The sequence below is a fragment of the Manis javanica genome, chromosome 1, assembly GCF_040802235.1.
Source record: "Manis javanica isolate MJ-LG chromosome 1, MJ_LKY, whole genome shotgun sequence".
Taxonomy (NCBI): Eukaryota; Metazoa; Chordata; class Mammalia; order Pholidota; family Manidae; genus Manis; species Manis javanica.
Window position 1 is genome coordinate 179,790,208 of NC_133156.1, and position 13,575 is coordinate 179,803,782.

Sequence of the window (13,575 nt, forward strand, 5' to 3'; positions counted from 1 at the left end):
AAAAAAGGCAACTTTCCCCACCTACCTGGGCACAGTGACCCCTGTGTAGACAAGCTAGAAGGAAAGATCCTGTGGCTGGACACAGGTCATTCCTAGAGCATTTGGCCACTGAAATCATGAAGTCACAGTTCAGTACTTAGCTGGCTCTTACATCTCTGAGCCTATTTCCTCCTCTGTGAAGTAGGAATAATGAATAATGAGAGTGCCTACAAATAAGAGATCATGTCATGTAAGACTGGGAGAAAATATTTGCCTAACATATCTAATAAAGGACTTGTAGCCATAATACATAAAGAACTCTCAAAACTCAACTTTAAAAAACCAACCCAATAAGAAAATGGTAATACTGTATGTCAACTATACTTTAATTTTTTAAAAATAGGAAAAAGATGAGGACATGTTAGCAAAGAAGTAATACAGTGACAGATAAGTACATGAAAAAGATGCTTAACATACTAGTCATTAGGGAAATGCAAATTATATCTATACCACTATACACCTATTAGAAAAGTTAAAAACTGTGTTTTAAATTTTTTTATGCTAGCAAGGATGCAGAACAAGTGAAATATTCAAACAGTGCTGGTATAAATGCAAAATAGTATGGCCATTTTGGAAAACATTTGGGTAGTTTCTTTAAAATATATGTATTTACAGTAAGACTCAGCATTCTCATGCTTGTATTTACCCAAGGAAAATGAAAACTTACGTACAAAAATCGGTATGCAAATGTTTATAGAGCTTTACTCATAATCACAAAAAACTGGAAACCCAACCTCAACTGGGGATGGATAAACAAAGTATAGTACATAGTTTTCATATAAGGAACACTAGTCAGCAAAAAAAAAGGAACAAACTACTGATACACACAACACATATGAATCTCAAATGCATTATGCTAAGTTAGGGAAGCCAGACCCAAAAGTCTAACTACTGTATAGTTCCATGTATAAAGACAAAACACTATGTGGGAAATAAACAGACCAGTGTCGGCCAGAGGCTGTGGGATGGAGTGGGAGAGAACTTTTAAAAGGCAACAGTAGAGGGAATTTGCCATTGTGATGATGCCAGTATTCTGTACCATCATCAAGGTGGTGATTATATGAATTTATGAAAACTCATAGAACTGTACACTAAAAGGAGTAAATGCTGCCAAATAAACAATTCATAAAAGAAAAATGTATCACATGGAGAAACTTTAGAATAACCCCCTCAGGTTCCTTCACAGGAAGGGTAAGTGACTGACACAGCATCACCTAAGATTGTGGGAGCGGCAAGGGAGACCTGATGCCTCCGGAGCCCCACCCAGGATCCTCCCACTACAGCCTATTTCACAGTGTTTGCGCCTTGACCCTCAGGAATGATATATTACCACAAACCTGGCAGCTTAAAACACCACTCATATCATCATCTTAGTTCTGCAGGCCAGAAGTCTGGCAGTGCAGCGAGATGCTCTGGTCAGGGTCTCACAAGGCCAAAGCGAAGATGTCAACTGGCCTGGGCTCCATCTGGAGGCTCTAGGGGAAAATCCCTTTCCGAGACTGTACTGGCAGAATTCAGTTCAATGCAGTTTGGGACTGTGGTCATCACCTTGTTAGCTGTCAGCCAGAGGTTGTTCTCTGCTTGTAAAGGCTGCCCATGTTTCTCAGTTCATGGTCCTCTCCAGCATTAGACAGCAAATGATGAGTTGAGTCCTTTTTGTGCTTCAAATCTTTCTGACGTCCTCTTCTGCCACCATCTCCATAACTTCCCATTCTACCCTCAGCCAGGAGAGAGCTCTGCTTTTAAGGGTTCATGGGATTACTTTTGACCCACCCCATATGTCCCAAATAATCTACTTTAGAGTCAACTGACTACTAATCCTAATAACATCTACAAAATCCATTTTACCATGTAACATAACATATTCACAGGCATGATGCCAAGATCATGGGGGCCAAAATTCTGTCCACTACATACACTTTACATAAAGACCTACTACATACACACAGATGAAACAAAATTTTAAATGCTTACCTTTACTCAACACTCTTGAGGTTTTTAATGTATTTAAAAATGCAAGTGGCAACACACTACATTGATTTCATGTCCCATTAATGGGTTGAAACCTCTACTTTGAGTTTACCTTAAAAACACGAGCAAATTCCCATTTTTAATAATAGTAGGAGGCCCATGAAAGGCTTCAAAGGCCTATATAACTCCTGAAATTATATGTAAAGTTATGGGGCTACAAGAGAAAAACACACAAGCTCATGTTGGCGGACATTCTATAGGATGCCTTACAAATACTACTGAAGGCTGTCAAGGTCATGAAAAATGAGGGAACACTGAGAAATTATCACAGACCAGGGGAGACTTAGAAGACACAAGTAAATGTAATGTAGTGCCCTGGACTGAATTTTGGAATAGAAAAGTGCTCTTGATGGGAAAACTGGAGAAATCCAAATAGTCTGGAGTTAACAGTAACATATAAATGTCAGTTTCTTAGTTTTGACAAATATACCTGGCACTGTAAGATGTTAACAGTGTTAACATGAGGCATATACAAGAACTCTGTACTATCTTTGCAATTCTTCAATAGTAAATCAATACTATTCTAAAAGAAAATGTATAAGACTTTCTAAAAAAAGTTTTTTAAAAAGTTACCTAAAAACCTTTATAAAATTACAGAACTGAGTATATGTGCATTTTTCTCGGAAGATCTGAAGACTATATTTTCAATTCATGTTCCAAAATACTTAAGACCAACTGTCCAAGGCTTCCTGATGGCTTTCCTTAACTACTACTTTCTAAGTATTCTGCTTCCTTCCTGCTATGTCACCCACACCTTCCCTCAAAAAAACAAAATTTAGCCAGAGCCCTGGAAAGGAAAGAAAAGGGAGCTCAATGGGGTTCAGTTGCAGTTTGAGAAGATGAAAATATTCTGGAGCTAGATGATGGTGCTGGCTGTATGACAATGTGAATACACTTAATGCCACAAAACCATACTCTTAAAAATGGTTAGAACAGGCAGAGAAAGACAAGTACCAAATGATTTCACTCATATGTGGAGTATAAGAACAAAGAAGAACTGAAGGAACAAAACAGCAGTAGAATCACAGAACCCAGGAACGGACCAACAGTTACCAAAGGGAAAGGTACTGGGAAGGATGGGTGCGAAGGGAAGGATAAGGAGGGGGAAAAAGAAAGGGGGTATTACGATTAGCATGTATACTGTGGGGGGGCAGGCATGTGCAACACAGAGAAGACAAGTTGTGACTGTACAGCATACTACGCTGATGGACACTGACTGAAATGGGGGTTGTGGGGGGGACTTGGTGAAGGGGGAACCTAATAAACATAATGTTCCTCATGTAATTATAGATTAATGATACCAAAAAAAATGGTTAGAACAGTAGATTTTATATATATTTTATCAAACTTAAAAAAATAAAGGAATGGCTATTGATATATGCTATAATATAAACCTTGAAAAGATTACCTAAGTTAAAGAAGCCAGACAAAATATACCACATATTGTATGATTCCATTAATGTAAAGATCTTCTAAAACAAACTGTGGTCACAGATGCATATATCTGTAAATATACCAGAAACTGTTGAAATGTACACTTTAAATGGGTGAACTATATGGCAAATGAATATACCTCAATATAGCTGTTAAAGAATTTTAACAGGTTTTAAATCAACGATCACATTTATTTGAACTTCTGAAGACCTTAAGTGACCATCCCATCAATTCTGGAATCACATTCTGGTGACATGCTGGAAAAACAAAGAGTAAACAAATGAAAAGACTGAGGCTTACAGTGGCTGGCAGAGAAGACTGAAGGTCTGTAACTGGGCAGGTGGCTCTCCAGCCACAAGGATAAGAACAAGAGCAAGGTTATAAAACATACTAGTTTCAAAGTGATCAGAGACCTTTATTCTGTTCATTGTTCATTAAGCAAACTATACAAATCAATTCCTTTATCTCTGCCTGAAGCGGCAGCTGCACACAGGCCTGAAATGGAAGACTAAAATAGTGTAAGGCCTCAGAGAGAAAAGCTAACAGATGGATCTCTGCTTATTCCAGCTTAGGTAAAGGTAGAACAGCAAAGTGTGTAAGTGCAATATTCCAAAGACCATTCTTCAAAACTGAGTCCTGCAGGAGAGGGGCTAGCTGAAGGACGCAGGTGAGGGCTCACAGAACTGCCCAGCTTAGCAATCAATCCAAAGTACCTATAAACACAAAGAGCAATGTGTAAAGCAAGGCTACTCAAGAACTGGATGAGTATAACAAGCTGAACAACATTAAGTGGAAGTTGCTTTGGTATTTGTAGTTAAGACCAATTGGTAGTCTAAGACCAAATACTGGTTTTGAGGAATATTCATCAAAAAGATCTTCAGGGCAAAACATGTCATTACAGAGGGTGAGCATTTGGGAATTAAGCATACCGGTCTGGACAGTTAGAATTAAAAGTGAAAAAGAGACTAAGAAGTTGTTGTATTCATTACTGAGCATTTGTGGAGACCATCATATGAAATAAAAAAGGTTAGTTTTCTAAGCTGAGGGTTTATAGTCTTTTGAGAAAGTTCCAGTTCAAGATGGGAGACTGAGACCACAAGTTTGCATGTCTCCCATCCAAGATTCCATTCCAATGTAAAAAGGGTTTAAGAAAGGTATAAACCTACAAAAAGAATTTGGGGCGGGGCACATTAGCAGTTACAAGATTTAACAAAAAGCTAAATAAAAGAAATCTGATCAAAGTATGTTTATAAATAGAGGGAAAAATGAACCTAGAATGAACATAAAGGGGGCTACAGCAGAGATGGGGCCCATCTGCCTAACAGAACCATGGAGAGGCTCCAGACTCGGATACCAGGAATGACAGAAAGAGACGCAAGGCTAAAAAGAGTTAATGACTCCAGGATCTATCTAAGAAATGGTTGGCTCCATCTCCCAAGAATCCTCCCTGCATGCAGCATTACCAGAAGACAAGCATTTAAACCTAAATTGAAAAAGAAAAAAAAAATCAGAGGGTTCTCTTCTAGTAAACTAAATTATCTGGAAAACTAAAGTAGCTTCTGAAAATACCAGCTGAATGCAGTAAAGCTTTCTGCATCTGGCCTTTGGGGGGCCCCAGCAAATATCTGGTCCCACCTCTGCCTACCCTAAAGCAAGACTGCGGGGCAAAAACCACCTTCTCTACATAGACACACACAGCTTCCACACAGTCTTCTACGTCCTCATTCTCACACAGCATTGAAGTTACCAGGCATTTGAAGAAAGCCTACAGCATCAAGGAGGGTAAAAACTAACTTAAAAAAAAAAAAACACCTAGAATAAAACAGATAATTCGGGGGGAAAAACATATAAGAAAAAACAAAACAAAAGTAACTCTAATTTTTAAAATAAAGCCTCTACTTTTGATAATGGCAAATTCCTGCTGTAACGAACTGATAAAACTGATTGAAATATTTTTTAAAAGAAAATCCTGTAAGCATTGAAGAGGCATCAATAAAAGGCAAATCCAAAATCTAGAGAAGAGAAAGTGAACCCAACCTCCAGAGCTGCTCCTGCCCCGAGGCATCTGTCAATCCAAAAGACAGAGCTGAGAAACTGCTCTCATTTCTTTCCACTTTCTGCTGTTTTTGAGTGTAATTGATTATTCCATTTTTGCCTCTATCAGTTTGAAAGTTATATAGTCTACTCTTTTGTTACTATACCAATTGCTACATGCGTTCTTAATTTATCAGAGCCTAATGTTAGTAACTTTACCTTCATCCTCAACAAAATGGGATTTTAGGAGTGCAAAAAGCTATAAAGCTATAAAGATTTTAGCATATAGGAGAATATCTTCATAACCTTGGGGTAGGGAAAACATCTTAAACTGGACACAAACAGTACTAGTTGTAAAGGAAAAACTTAATATATGGACTATCTTTACTTAAGAATTCACATTTACCAAAAGATACTAAGAGTTAAGTCAAGTCATATACCAGGAAAAGATATTTACTTCTCATATCCTAAAAAAGATTTATATCCAGAATTTATTTATGTACTATCATAAGTCAGTAAGAAAAAGGACAAAATATCTAAAGAAAAATAGGACATCCCCCCAAAAATGGGCATGCATATGAAAAGATGTCACCAGTAATCAGAGCAATGTAAATTAAAAGCACACTACAATTATCACTTACATTCCTACCAGATTGGCAAAAATCAAACTCTGATAATTCTTAAGTGTTGGTGAGAATGAGGAGCAATGGGAATTGTACAGTGTTCATAAAAATATGAATCTGGTACACAGGAAGTTTGGCAATACCTATAAAAGATGGAGATATACATATCCTATGTCCCAGCAATTTTATGTATACACACACACACAAAATACATGCTAGAGAAACTTGTACATGGACGTTCACAGCAAATTAATTACAGCAAAAAAACTTTGCAATGGCAAAAAAAGTTATCTAAATATCCACCTAAAAATAGTTCAGCTGTGGGATTATTACACAATGGCATGTCATACAGCAAAGAAAATGAACTAGAGATATGTGCAACCACACAGACGAATAGCATTAATACATTAACCTAAGGAAAACAGCTGTGGAACATATGCTGACCAATGAATACAAAAGATTTGGCTCCATTTTTGGAAGTTAAAAAAAGAAAAAAAACAACCTAAATCCTAGCATTTGGGGATGCATGCTTATGTGGTGAAACTATTAAAAAAATCAAGGAAATAATTACCAAAAACTCAGGATACAGCTATGTCCAGAAAGGGTGGAAAGACACATGATGAATAGCCTATATTCTATCTTTTGACATAGTTGGTGGTATAATAATGTTCACTTCATTGTTTAGTGAGGTTACATTTGTTCTCTGTGTACATTTCATCAAGAAAAGTTTAGAAAACAATACATATACATATGTAAACATCTTTGCATAGAATATCCGGAAGATATACATAAGAGACCTGTGTATCAGCTGCCTGCAGGGAGGGCATCTGTGGAGGAATTAAAGGACAGAAAGGGTAGAGGAAGACTGTTCACAGTACTGTTTATCAACTTATACACTCTATCTATAGATAAAGCATTCAAGATCTAATTATGACATGAAAATGTTATTTGCCTTGACAGTGTCAAAGTGCAAGTTACAGATGTCACAAAGTAAGAGCTAGAAGTGGGCAAACAATGGGAAAAGTGAACTAATGGTCATACTTTACAAAGTGAAGAGTCCACAAAAAAAGGATATTTTAGTATGTTATACAAACTGTAAAGGCAACAAAGGAATTAAAAATGACGATGTAACTACCAAAAATCAGAAAGGAGAGAAAGGATTTATGGAGTAGTACACGTTAGCCACATCTTCATTTATCCTAGTAAGAAGTCAAAGATAACATCTACAGTTGTTTTACCAAGGATGAAAGGTATTACTTAGAAATATAAGTGAAAAGCTAAAAACAGAAATGACAAAAGAGTGAAGGCAAGCAGCTGCATTTTATTATAAGCCATTAGATACTTATGTGATTTTTAAGCATGGATATATATATATAATGCCTTGATTTAAAAAGAAAAAAAAAGCCATTGTGTACTTAGAACATACACATCTGAAGACATAAGAATATTTATTTTACCAAGTATAAAATAATACTGATTAAATCCCCCAAAATTTAGATTTACTAATGTAGGACAGAGCAGAAGGATTAAAGTACTGAGATTATTGGATTAGAAGATGAAAATGAACACATCTACCACTCAATAAATGGCCATTTATTTAAAATCCAAGCTTGGTTCTATGCCACAGTAGAGGCTCAACTGGAAAACTGTTTAAGATTGCTCCACATCTATTCCTGCCTTCCCCCAGTTTATCATCCACAGGTAGGTAGTGTTATTTTTAAAATACAAATTTGACCATATTGCTCATCTCTCTGAAAAGTTGGTAATTAAAAATCAATGATGTAGCTTCTGTACAGCAAAGGACAATCAGCAGAACAAAAAGGCATCCTACAAGTGTGGGAGAACACATTTGCAAATGACAATCTGACAAGGGGTTAACATCCACAATATAAAAAGAACTCACATGCCTCAACAGCAAAAAAGCAAATAACCCTATTAAAAAATGGGCGGAGGATATGAACAGACACTTCTCCAAAGAAGAAATTCAGATGGCCAACAAGTACATGAAAAGATGCTCTACATAGCTAATTATCAGGGAAATGCAAATTAAAACTACAATGAGATATCACCTCACACCAGTTAGGATGGCCAACATAGAAAAGACTAGGAACAATAAATGCTGGCAAGGATGCGAAGAAAGGGGAACCCTCCTACACTGCTGGTGGGAATGTAAACTAGTTAAATCATTGTGGAAAGCACTATGAAGGTACCTCAAAAAACTAAAAATAGAAGTACCACTTGACCCAGGAATTCCATTTCTGGGAATTTACCCTAAGAATGTAGGATCCCAGTTTCAAAAGACATACACACCCCTGTCTATCACAGCACTACTTACAATAGCCAACAAATGGAAGCAACCTAAGTGTCCATCAGCAGATGAATGGATAAAGATGATGTAGTAATATATACAATGGAATATTATTCAGCCATAAGAAAACAAATCCCACCATTTGCAACAACTTGGACAGACCTAGAGGGTATTATGCTTAGTGAAATAAGCCAGGCAGAGAAAGGCAAGTACCAAATGATTTCACTCACCTGTGGAGCATAAGAAAGAGCAAAGCAAAAACTGAAGGAACAAAACAGCAGCAGACTCACAGACCCAAGAATGGACTAACAGTTACCAAAGGGAAAGAGACTGGGGAGGATGGGTGGGAAGGGAGGGAGAAGAGGAATAAGGGGCATTATGATTAGCACACATAACATGGCGGGGGGGCGGGGGGGGGCACGGGGAAGGCAGTATAGCAGAGAGAAGACAAGTACTGACTCTATAGCATCTTACTACGCTGATGGGTAGTGAGTGTAATGGGGTATGTGGTGGGGAGTTGATAATGGGGGGAATCTAGTAACCAAAATGTTGCTCATGTGATTTTATATTAATGATAACAAAATAAAAAAATTTTTTTAATCAATGATATTTTTTATTTTTAACCAAATTCCAAACACTCAAACACTTTTGATTGGAAAACCAACGGTCAGCCACAAGAGGCAGCACATTATTTTTAAGAAATATGAGTTAGCAGAAGAAGTGGCTTAAAATCTACACATTTAGAGAATATTGAATAACTTGGGCTTGAAACTGGCTATGGAACTGTATCTAAAAAGACATTTAAAAGACTGTAGCAAAAGGGCCAGAGGTCTAAGTTGATCAAAATTGCAGAACAAAGGAGTAAAAATAGTGAAAAAAATACAAGAAAAGATTTCTGAAGGTAATGAGGCTTGAGGGAGATAATGAAACCATCCTGGTGTGGTAAAGGTGAAAATGAGCTGAAGGCATATGTCTTGCAAAACTATTCGATTGGAACATGTAGAGAAGAGTAAGCTGATTAGATTTAGGAATTTAGTTGGAAAACCAGCTCTGAGACAAAGTAGCTAAAATAAGCTATTTAAAGTATTTTCTATTGAAATGACAAGATTTAGTTAGGCCACGAGTTAATCCCAAATTCCTAAGAACAAATAGATACAGGCAAGTAGAGAATCTCACTACAGCAAAATACTTTACACAGACTGCTGAAGATGAAAAAGTAACTAGAGGTAACCCTTTAAATGTTGGCAGTTGTTTCTGATCTCTGGCATTAATGACAAGAGAGAAGATTTATATCTAAGAATGGAGATCAAAGTGGAAATCAAACTTCTAAATTCACCTGATTCCACTGGGGACTTTATAACCCATCCCATTTTTTATGGTTAGCAATTTTCCAAAAGAAATTTTAATTACCTAAGGGAATTACAATTAGAATTGTGAAATCTCACCAGATTTAGCAAGTTAGTTTTTCCTATCTGAACAGGAAGTAGGGAGGAAGAATTATCCCTACACAGTGCAGCAGCAGGCATCAATTTTAAAAAGTTTTGAACTCAGATCATTAGCAAGGTGAAGGCAGATGGAATAAATTACCCATTGATAAGAGAACTCACCTTCCAGAAAAGCAAATTCATCCACAGCTTCTATTGCATTATCTGAAACACAAAATAAAGGGACACCTGACCAACTCTGGTCATTTGGACCTCAGCCTCTTAAAAAAAAAAGTACAACTTACACAGTGAGGGGAATGAAGCTTTATGCAAATGAGGGTGTTCATAAAATGAGGGTGAGATCCATTTCTACTCCACCACCCCATCTTACCTATCAGCTGTCTCTCTGCAAGAGTAAGAAAAGCCTGGCTAAACACTGCTCAGTGGGGGGAACCTCTCTGTTCTGAATGTTACCAGAGAAGAGTGGCAATAGAGCGAGATAGCGTGTGAGGGTTACCAGCTAGAAAGAGGAGTCCGAAATCAAACCCCCCGTTTCTAGGACAGAAAGTTCCAGCCTGGTACAATAGGACGTAAGATATAAAGGGGTCTAGTCAGCTTTGGCAACACCTAGATTCCTTTCATTCTCTACCCCACCACCTCTTCACCCAAAGCACAGAGACTGAAAGGTAGGGCTTTCTGGTACTGTGGCAGTCCAACAGAAAACATCATAGCGAGAGAATCTGCGGCCCCCTCTTACCTTACAGGGATGCCTTCTCCACCAATCAAAGGGGAAGCCTCCCCCAGCCCTCCCTTGTCCGCCCCAAGAAACCAGATACAAGAGTGACACTCAACCCAAATCTCTCCTCTGGAGGGTTTTCCTCTTTCCTTGTTGAGCACAGCAGTAAGCATCTTTAGCTATGGTCTCCACAAACAACTCCTGTGGGAAAAAAAAAAACAAGGGCAGTTTTATCAATGGGCTCTAGCACAATTCTTGTGGGCACTCCAGTTTGTGAGAGGGCTGAGGGCCGTTCAGGTGCATGGGGAGGTTCCCGGCTAAGCTGAACATGAAGGTCTGTTCCCCTTCCACGTTCCCCAGTAGCCCATGACACGTTCCTACCCCATCACTTATAAATCCACCCAACTCATGCACTTGAAATTCCTACAACTTGCGTTGGACACTGGAGATGCAAATTAAAGTCTTTGTCCGGCCCTCATCAATAGGCAAGAGTGTTCACAAGCCAATACAATTACACTAGTATGTGCCCCCTTTCCTCAGTCTTCCCCTCCTACACTCCCACCCCTGCTCCCACCCACACCCTCTTCTTCCTCTCCCCCCGCATCCGGCACAAGGCCCGAGGCCCCGCCCCGCCCCGCCCCACCCCTCGCGTGCGGCCCTGGTTCTCCCGCCGCACCGCGGCTCGTGCAAGAATGAAGATGGCTTCCTGTCCCGCGAGGGTTACGTCGGGGTCTGCCTTCACCAAGGCCTTCACTCGCGCCAGAGGCAGCCTCGAGAGACGAGGCCCGGGCGCACCAGTCGGGGCTTGGGGCTGCGGAGCCGCTGCCTCCCCACTGGGCCCCTCCTCCTCCCGGGGCGTCCCGCTCCCAGCCACCGCCGCCGCCATCCGCGCGCCGAGCGTGCTGCGCGCGGCCGCCGAATGCGTGCGCATGTGGCGCCGGCCCCTCTCCGCGCGCATTGTGGGCCACACCCCCGCGGGTGCGCGGCTCCGCCCCTCACGCGGCGGGGCGGAAGCAGGGGCGGGAGCAGGGGGACGGTCCTGGGGGTCTTCGCAGGCGGGGGCCCGGCGCAGGGCTTGGCGGCTCTACCTTGCCTACCTGGCCCCTCCCGACTTGCATTTCCCTCAGGCCTGCCCCCGCTGTCCTTCCGCTAACATCTCTCTTAACGCTGAGGCAGCGTGACAGCATTCCTGCGCTGTCCCGTGTCTTAGGAATCTGGAGAAAACCTGCTTCCACTCCACTTCTGGAGTAAGAAAGTGAGTCCTTAATCAGATTAATGCAGGCTTTGAACGTCAGGCCGAGAGTAAGGACTTAATCATGAAGGCTACCGGGAGTGGCTGAAGGATTTTGAGCTTGGGAAAGACGTGATTAAAATTGCATTTTAGGAAGATCTCTATAGCATATAGGCAACAGGCAAGGTTGAGAAACGGGGAATCCAACTGGGAGGTGAGTACAGTTGCCCAAGTAATGAGGCTCTCACTCTAGACAAAGGAGGGTAGGAAAAGATACATGACATGGTTGGGGTGACCAAGGTTATGACTGGCTGTGGGAAGGAGAGAAAGTGAGCATCTGGAGGACTCTCAAGTGTCTGATTAGGAGACTACGGTCTCAGTAGTAGGAAAGTTATCGGGTTGAACTTGATGTGCTTATGAGGCAACGGAGCACCTAGGAAGTAGACAGAAAGTCCCAGAGTTTAGAAGAGAGTCTGGGACTAGAGCTACAAGCCAGAGGCTGAAGCCGTGACTAGCTGAGATCTGAGGAGAGAAGGGAGGGGAAAGACCTGCCCAAAGCCTTTTCCTCTGCTCCCCACAGACGGACAACTGTCCTGTTGGGACAGATTTCTCGGGGGGGGGGGGGGGGGCGTTAATTAAGTTGGAAAATAGCTTCCTGTGACCGTTATGAGCTTTGTGACAGAATGAGTTATTTTTGGAAATCTTTAATGAATAAAATCAAGTCCCTTCAGTTACTGGTCTGATTGTTACTTTTAGCAAAACTATATAACCAGCCATCCAGAAATAACTACTCTAAACATTCCAAAAATCATAGGATTCTTATTTCAAAAATTGCAAAAAAGACTCACCTGGGAGATGAAAAAATGGGTGGTTGTGTTTGAGGACGGGATAGGAAGTTCTAGGGCAAATCTGCTGGAGGTATTTGAGGCCACATAAGGAAGGCTGGGATGGCAAGTGATGGTAAAAGTAGTGCTCTGGGGATCTGCCAAGCTGGTCTTTAATCTAGCTTCTCAACTCGGTCCCCCAAAGCCTTAGGACATCATTTCATGTTTCTGGACCCTAATGTCCTATTCTGTGAAATAGAAGTAGCTGAGGCTTTACCTCCTTCCCTGAAACATCTAATCTTCCAGTAGATTTAAAAGCTCCCTCCCAAGCTCCTTCAGGACCTTCTCACAGCTATACTAAACTTGCAGCCTGCATCTGTAAGGTTTGTTTCCACTAGACTGGAGATTAAGGACCCACGTGCCTTCCTGGGCCAACCTAACAATACATATCAGAGGCTGGGAAACTACGGTCAGGGTGCCAAGTCCAGCCTGCTGCCGTTTTTTGTATATGAATTGTTACTGGAACAACAACCACACCCATTTGTTTATGTCTTTTTCATGCTGCAAAGGCAGAGTTGAATACTTTTGACAGAGACCAAATGGAACAAAAAGTTTAAAATTGTTACTAACCAGCCTTTACTGAAAGTTTGCCTACCTCTGATGTAAACGATGAAGCAGCAGTAGGGAATGCAAAATCAGATTACTGGATCTAACAGTTTTCTAAAACTTCTCATTTTTAAATGGTCTCTTGGAGCCCATGAGCCACCTCTTTCTGACCTCTGTAAGAAACCACACACTCCTTGAAAGCAAGGGCTCCATAAGTCCTGTCTGTCTCCAAGCACTTGCACATATGTATGGTGCCTTGCACATAGCAGGAAATCATTGTTTATG

At 40.5% G+C, this 13,575-nt stretch overlaps 1 protein-coding gene across 3 annotated transcripts; it reads right to left on the reverse strand.

Moving 5' to 3' along the window:
• Positions 1-344: 344 nt before the first annotated feature.
• On the reverse strand, positions 345-11,602 carry POLE4 (DNA polymerase epsilon 4, accessory subunit). Of its 3 annotated transcripts, none has more exons than XM_017648531.3 (4): positions 11,306-11,602; positions 10,746-10,830; positions 10,077-10,118; positions 345-3,761 (listed from the first exon to the last, which is right to left on the reverse strand). In XM_017648531.3, exons 1-4 carry the CDS (start codon positions 11,585-11,587, stop codon positions 3,682-3,684), a joined length of 489 nt encoding a protein of 162 aa, XP_017504020.2. In that variant the 5' UTR covers positions 11,588-11,602; the 3' UTR covers positions 345-3,681. The 3 variants fall into 3 exon arrangements, with proteins under 3 accessions (XP_017504020.2, XP_017504021.2, XP_073098133.1); XM_017648532.3 differs by lacking the exon at positions 345-3,761 and adding an exon at positions 3,899-4,217; XM_073242032.1 differs by lacking the exon at positions 345-3,761 and adding an exon at positions 6,951-6,988.
• Between the last annotated feature and the right edge of the window lie 1,973 nt (positions 11,603-13,575).